Source organism: Orycteropus afer, unplaced genomic scaffold (assembly GCF_000298275.1).
Source record: "Orycteropus afer afer isolate SDZICR_OR568_19922 unplaced genomic scaffold, OryAfe1.0 scaffold00559, whole genome shotgun sequence".
In the NCBI taxonomy this organism is placed as follows: Eukaryota; Metazoa; Chordata; class Mammalia; order Tubulidentata; family Orycteropodidae; genus Orycteropus; species Orycteropus afer.
Genome location: NW_006922146.1, coordinates 844,985 through 853,044, shown reverse-complemented (window position 1 = coordinate 853,044; position 8,060 = coordinate 844,985). Strand labels below are relative to the sequence as shown.

Below are 8,060 nucleotides of genomic sequence, written 5' to 3'. Positions count from 1 at the left end.
GGGCCCTGGACACCGCTGGGCCGGGTGGTGGGGTGTTTGGGGGCCGACAGCGGAGAAGAGGGTGACCGACAGCCCCTCCGTGCTCTGCAGCCGCGGGCCAGGTGTGTGCGCGCTGCACGTGTGAGTGTGCGCGTCTGTGTGTCCGGGGCGCGCGACCCGCTTCCGCCCCCGACGTCCTGGGGATTCCCCCTTGGAAATGGGTCTTAGCTGGAAGCTCCCGAGAGAAGTTAAGCGACGCTGCTGCACTCTAGCCACGTCCTGGAGAACAGGCCCTGGCTACCGCGATTCCAGAAGCGTTTGCGCGTGGAAAAGGGCCTGCCCTCCTTGGGCATGGGATTCTTGTTTCCAGCAAGGCCTCGACCTTGATATTTGTCTATATCTGGAGAGTCTTGGGGCCTTATATAGACTTACAGACTTAAGGGAGAAGGACAGCTTTTGTTCTGGAGGGGAGGTTATGGGGCTATTTAATTAACTATGAGGAGACAGCATTTGCAAATAGTGCCTGTGCGTTTGTGGAGGGCTGCTGAATGTCTATAGATGTATGGGTTTTTCCCCACCCCCAAAAGAAAGCCTATAGACGGCGAATCTTTGTGCTTCTATTTTTAGAAACTAGACGATGGGCATTTAAACAACTCCTTGGGCTCTCCAGTTCAAGCGGACGTGTACTTCCCACGACTGGTAAATGATTTTGTTCAGCGTTGTCTCTGCCTCTACCTTCTATTTTCTTTGCCTTTTCCAACGGGTCGGGCCCTCAGGCTTTGAGGACTTGGCTCTTCCTAGCAGACTCTTAACTTCCTGTTTTTCCTCTCGTCCTATGCAGATAGTTCCATTTTGTGGGCATATTAAAGGTGGTATGAGACCAGGCAAGAAGGTGCTAGTGATGGGCATCGTAGACCTCAACCCAGAGAGGTAAGGCAGAGTCGTTGTCAGGGCAGAGCTATCAGGCAGTTGCCAGTCCTGCCCACTCCCAGTTGTGGTTTAGTGCTCCTCCTCTTCCTCTCCTTGTGGACACTGTTGCTTGTTGGAAGTGCCAAGAAAGTACCATGTTCCCATGAAAAGAATGTGTATGAATCCCAGCCATCATTTCTCCAGACAGCTATTTATATCAGAGATTATAAATACAGGCCCACATTTTCTCTTTGACCCTTAGGGAGGCCAAAGGATTTTTTTTTTAATGGGTTTTTAAACATTGTACTTGTTGCTAAAACTACCAATGTAATTAACATATTTACCTGTTTGGAACTAAACTTTACCCTAGATACTATTCCCCTGGTTAATATCTGGAGCTGATTTTAAAAATTCAGGAATGGGTTAAGACACAGATGTGTGGGTGGTTTTAAGTATTTGCAATCCCTAATTTTAGTCATGTTCAACTCCACCAGGGTTTTCACCGGATCTTCCTTTAGATAACAAAATAATGTGAGTTGAGTGTAATTTTCTCCTTAGCCTAACCTCCAGTAAAGGAGGTTTCTGTTAAAAGCAGAAAAACCTAGAGGAGAAGACAAATAGGACAGACTGAGACTTTTAAAATGTCGTTACATCCAACCTTGAGTAAATGAGACTGTTTTCTTTCCAGCTTTGCAATCAGCTTGACCTGTGGTGACTCAGAAGATCCTCCTGCCGATGTGGCAATTGAACTCAAAGCTGTGTTCACAGATCGGCAGCTACTTAGAAATTCTTGTATATCTGGGGAAAGGGGTGAAGAACAATCAGCAATCCCTTACTTTCCATTCATCCCAGACCAGCCATTCAGAGTGAGTACCTCAAGTGCTTCAGCTCCAAACTGTGGCAGGATGATGATGTTCTACTTAGGTAATGTGTGCCAAGAACGCTTTAAGCAGCCAAAATTTCTGCATGTCCAGGAATTTGTCACACAGTGGTAGAAAATGAAAATAGAAGATTATAAGGGTTCTGTTTTCTGGTATAAACTATAGTTCTTGGCTCTATTTATCCAATATATTTAGTAAATGGGCCCATATTTACACGTCCAGGTTGTTAAGAGTAAAGTAGTTTTCTATTTATTCTATGAACCCAACACAGTACTAGGCATATAGTAGATAAAACTGAAAAACCAAAACCATTGCCATCAAGTAGATTCTAACTCATGGAGACCCCAGATGTTAAAGAATAGAACTGTGACATAGGGTTTTCTTGGCTGTCATCTTTGTGGAAGCAGATTGCCAAGCCTTACTTCCACAGCACTGGTAAGCAGATTAAGACCACCACCATTTAGGTTAATACTTGATTGCAAACTGTTTGTACCACCCAGGGACTTACGTAGTAGATACTTGGCCCAAAATATCTAATTGATTGATAAATATGAATCATTATCCAGAGTTATTTTAGCCTTTAAGTAGCATAAACTTTATTGGTTGTGACTTAAAGAACAGAGTGATTCTCATTTCATTTTCTTTATTCCCTTTGCTTATGAGACCAGGGCCATATGGTGTTCCCCTTCTGGGTTAAGTAGCCTCAAGTTGATTTCATAGTCACAGACTGTACAGCTGACAACTTCCTTCCCTTGGGCCTGGATGAATTTAGATTTGCTCCTCACTATCTAGTGGAGCAAGAAGCACAACTCAAACTTCCCCTCCAACCAAGCATCATTAGCAGCACCTTCCTCTGTGAGGGACAATGCCAGAAAAGATGGGAGTTAGTAATGTGTTCAGAAAGAATTTACTGAATGTTGGCACTAGTGATGAAGTTGTTCATTACATCTTATTAACATCCGTCACAATAACGACAACTCAGTTAAAAGTTCTGTGCTACATATAAGCCTAATAAAGCAGTATTACACTTAACCTGTTGCTCTTCATCTAAAAGTTTACGAGGACTTTATGAAGAAATAATTATTTCTCTTCCCATTGTACAGGTGGGGAAGGGGGTGCCAAGGAATCCATGACTTGCCCAGGATTACATAATCGCATCAGTGACAGAGCTGGGATTGTTGCCTTTCTAATCACAGTCTGGGGATGGCACCTCAGACCCATTAGCCCTCCTTCTCTGGGATGGTAATGTCCCCTTAGAGTCCTCTTGGCTGTGACAGTTTCTTAATGATGAATTTTAATGCATAGTTCATAAGTGTGAGTAACCAGAGTTTCAGACTGCCAAGATGAATGTAAATGCTTCCCAACAACAAAATTGAAGTGGAATAGGCCTTCTTGGCAATATAATTTTAGTAATAATATGAATTAAATGTGACTAATCTCACACATGGAGTCTCTTCTTACATGACATGATGAATATCAATGCTTTTAATAAATATATACCACAGAACTAATCATTAAACTTTGTAGTGAATTACTTAAGTTAAGGAAAAGGAAAGGAAAAAGCTTTTACCATATGAAATCAGTATTTCTGTTTGGCTTAACAAAACCTTGTTAATGACACCTCTTTGGACCCATAGTAATTACTGGGTAACCCCTCTGCTTTAGTGTTTACCATGGTTGGGTGCCCAAACTATTATTATGTGTCAGGAATGGGTCCAGCTCTGCCTCAGGAGGGGCTTCTCTGCCTCCATTAAAAATTACAGCCTTGGAAACCGTAAGAGGCAGTTCTGCTCTATCCTATAGAGTCCCTATGAGTCTTAATTGACTCAGTGGCAGTGGGTTTAGTTTTGATAATCTTTATAGAAGCAGACTGCCACATCTTTCTCCCGTGAACAGCAGTGGGTTTGAACCCTCAATCTTTCAAACCACTGAGCACTTAACTACTTTGCCACCAGGGCTTCCTAGATCTACTGAATTGGAGATTTTGATGGTGGGGCATAGGAGGCTATAAGAAGCCTCTAAGTGATTCCAAACCAAACCAAATCCACTGCCAGCAGGTTGATTCTGACACATAGTGACCCCCATTGGGTTGCCAAGGCTGTAAATCGTTAACGGAAGTATATTGCCTCATCTTCCTCTTGTGGAGTGGCTGGTGGTTTGAACTGCTGACTTTCTGATTAGCAGCTAAATGTTTTACCCACTATGACCCTAGAGTTGCTTTCCATGTGATTCCAGAGCACCCTAATATTCACAAACCATTGGTGAAGATGCTGCGTCTCTCCCTTTAAAAAGAATTGTGTTTTTATTTTTTTAGCACAGTGCATTGAAATTGTGAACTGAGATTGTTATTTTGTTTCTTACAGGTGGAAATTCTTTGTGAGCACCCACGGTTTAGAGTGTTTGTGGATGGACACCAACTTTTTGATTTTTACCACCGCATTCAAACATTATCTGCGATCGACACCATAAAGATCAATGGGGACCTCCAGATCACTAAGCTTGGTTGATGTTGTTTAAACCACTTCTCTTTCAAATAGAAAAAAAACTTTCAAATAGGATCAGGTGCCACAACCATCTGACTGTTGGTCTGGAAGAACTGTCTTAACAAGATCTAGAGACTTAAAAAGACAACAAAAACAAAAAGCAAGCTTCACTGTCTCTTCTTTCTGTGCAGTTTAAACCCAAAATGACAGTGTCAACCGTGGTCTGCCTTTAGGAAGAAGGCTGTTGGGACAAAGACACCGAGCCACTATTCCAAGAACAACAACAAAACCCACATTCATGCTGGATTTTATGCAGACTAAACTAAAATGGATTTGTGATTTGGTAGCATTTTATTCATCTTTTCAAAGCAAGATGATGTTTAAAAACAAAAGTGCTAAAGACTTAAAAACAAAAACGGTACACCGAAATCGACTCATTTCTGCACTGAAGTGGAATCGTGTAGCACAACCAACATTTTAGTCAGGGTATTTACATAGAATGTAGGTTGTTCAAGGTTTTTTTGTTGGTGATTTTTGTGTTTGTTTTTTTTTTTTTTTTTGCACAGCATAATGTTAATTCAGATTTTTAAAGCTTCCTTGTAGTTATTTATTTATACTCGATGTATGTTAACAGAGAATGAGCAATGTCTCTGAACATCAAGAACAGCAAGTTATGATCTTTTGAATGTGCAAATATCTTAGGTCCATGGGGGAGAATTATGTATGACAATTATGAAACAAATGAATTTCTAACTTAACAAATTGAGTCTTATCCTCCATACCCCTAAACTTAGGATTTCTTGATATAAATTGCTATAAGTCCTTTTGGGAAAACTTTGCAACATTTATATAAAACTGCTTTTCAAATTATTGACCATTACATAAAATTCTATCTACATTGCTTTTTCTCTATACTATGAATTAGCACAGTATTGGCTTCCTTAAAGTTAATTAACTACTTTTCCCTAGATTTACATAATAGTCCATTAAGTTGTTATTACATTCAGTGAAAACACTTAAGAGGTGATTGCATAGACAATTTTTTAAATGAGTAGTATCTATAAACTTAAACATAGAATATGAAAATGATTCTGGAATGCAATGTAAAGCAGAAGCAAGTGGCCCAGATAACTTACTTGGTAATAATTTATATCAACTTAAGCTGTTAGCTCATTGTATAACTTTTCTTACATGGCCCTCACCAATATCCCTAAGTGATGCCTTTGGAGCTTCAGAGTAGAGTCTCTTCCTGCTGTGTTGACTCTGTTGAAATGTTAGGATAAGATCAGATCCAGATTAGGGAATGATCCAGTTAGTTTATCTGAAAGGTGAATGCCTAGGACTCCAGGTCTTTGAGTGCAGCCAGTAATGTGGATGCTTCAAATTAAGCTGTAGGAATTTTCCTGCTTGTAGGACTGGTCAAACAGTAGAGCGTCCATCTCCATTGAGAGCCTGCAGAACTGTATCACTGCAGGGCAGGGGACGCTGAGAGTCCTGGGTGTTGGATTTCATCAACTGCGTCGGCCCTGGAGAAAAGGGCCCTGGAGAAAAGGACCCTCGGCATTGCTTTGGTCAGGTAGTGGGGGAAGAAAGGGGTATTGGGGTGGGGGTGTATTTATATATAATTTAGGTTTTGTTTGTACAGCATACTGCGTCTTGCTATGACATGTTCTTGTCCTGCTTTGCTTTTTGAGTTTTTTTACACAACATGCAGAGAGGCACTGAAGTGGCCACGTCATTTTCACGTGTCAGAATGTAGACAGTGTTTCAGTACCAAAGTCTAAGAAAAACAAAGGAAACTAAAATTGTGAATTTTTTTGTAGGTGATATGTTTGGATTCTTCCCAGCTTTGAAACTGTTTTGCACACAGTTTCATTGTATTATATAAGAAACAACTTCATCCGACAAGGCCCCTGTACATTGAAGAGCTTTTATGTACTAGCTGACTTAATCAGCCATATTCGGCCAAGAGGGCTGTTCTGGGGCTCCAGGTATTTTCAAGATGTGATTAATTTCTCATGGGATTGAAAAGGTGCTAAATTTTGAGAAGTGTTTGTATGGAGACTTAGAGGGCACCCTGAGAATATAGTTGTAGGGGTTTTGATTCTGCTTATGGTAGATGACCCCCACGGGAGGCCTCCTTTAAGAGTGGCCAACCCACTGCATAATTCAGAGGAAACTAGAGGAGCTGGGAGTGTAACTGATTGGAATTGACACTCCTTTCTTTCTGCCTATTAGCTAACTCATTAGCAGGCAAGCCCTTAGGCAGCTTAGCTGGAAGATACAGTGTTAACCCCTTCATTTCTCTATGAAGTGACAGGAACCCTTGGATAAACCAATTGGGATGAATCGAAATGATGTGATGGTTTGATTTCAGGAATAGCTAAATTTGTAGGGGACTAACCCAGCAGCACTAATTGTTAGCTATAAACTGGAAATGATTTTCACACCCTCTCATTGGCATGTGAGGTCTAAGGTGGGAATTTCAGGATATAAAGTGCAATTTAAGGCTTCACAGGAAAGTATTTGGGTATATAAAGAGTTATTTTTGACCAGAGCACTACTTTGCAATATGACCAAAACCACAAGGTATGTAACAATCAAGCTCTGGGGGTGGGGGGTGGGGGAGGCAGGCATTAGACAATCTGTCCATTTCTGCAGCAAAATTGGAGTGAATGTGTGTATCTGTTTTAAAGTTAGTATAAGTGACTTCTGCTTTCTGAGCTATCCCTGTATTGTCTTAAAATTATTTTATTTTTAATTTTCAAGCCCCATTTCAAATATTGTCTACTTTAGTTCAAACGCTTAAGAGCTCACTCTTAGAATGGATGGTGATTTGTTAAAGTGGCAGGTTCTTTCATTTTCATTTTTAAAGCTATATCCAAGAAGAGGGAGGGAGCCCTGTTGCCTTGAGAGAAACAGCCTTGACATTTTTCGGCATTAATGTAGAAATAATGTTCCTATGACATATTTTCAAAGAAACACTTTCTTATTTACTGCGTGGTGTAAAATGTTGCTAAATGTGTTCTTACATTACAGTGTCACTGCTGAAAGTTATTTGCACTATAATAAAGGAATTTGCTACAACAATGTTTTCTATTTTCCAAAATGCTAAATTTAGCCCAGGTATAATGTACTTGGAGTCCCTGGGTGGCACAAAAGATCAACGTGCTCCACTGCTAATGGATAAACTAAACTGCTGAAGCAGAAAGATTGGAGGTCAAGCCCACCCAGAGGTACCTCAGAAGAAAGGCCTGGCAGCCTACTTCCAAAAAGTCAGCCATTGGAAACCCCATGGAGGACAGTTCTACTCTGACACATAGGGTTCCTTGAGTCAGAACTGAAGGCAACTGGGTTTTTGTAAGGAGCTCTGGTGGCATAGTGGTTAACATATTTGGCTGCTAACCAAAACAGTGGTTTGAATCCACCAACGTCTTTGCAGGAAAAAGATGAGGCGGTCTGTTTCTGTAAAGATTTATAGCCTTGGAAACCCCATTGGGCAGTTTCACTCTCCTATACCGTGACTATGAGTTGGAGTCGACTCATTGGCAGTGAGTTTGGCTTTTTCTAACGTACTTAGCATAGAACATATGGTTATAGCCGTGTTCCCTCACTTTCACACTCATACTCCACAACCGCTTATTTGTTCCCCACAGTGATAAACTGATAAAGGGAAAGAGGGTCCCAAGGATCCTTAAAGAGTGCAAGGAGCTTATGCTATATATGCAGTAGCATACATATATAATTTGCATTTATGTAATTTATATGAAGGAGTTCTGGTGTAGTGGTTAAGATGTTTGCCTGCTGT

At 40.9% G+C, this 8,060-nt stretch overlaps 1 protein-coding gene across 1 annotated transcript in view; it reads left to right on the top strand.

Moving 5' to 3' along the window:
• Positions 1–4,276, top strand: part of LGALSL (galectin like) — a 22,673-nt gene extending 18,397 nt beyond the window's left edge. Inside the window, exons 3-6 of the mRNA XM_042782986.1 lie at positions 607–678; positions 821–909; positions 1,577–1,754; positions 4,133–4,276. Of these exons, the coding sequence (XP_042638920.1) occupies positions 607–678; positions 821–909; positions 1,577–1,754; positions 4,133–4,276 (483 nt within the window). The remainder of the gene's footprint in view (positions 1–606; positions 679–820; positions 910–1,576; positions 1,755–4,132) is intronic.
• The last annotated feature ends 3,784 nt before the right edge of the window (positions 4,277–8,060 follow it).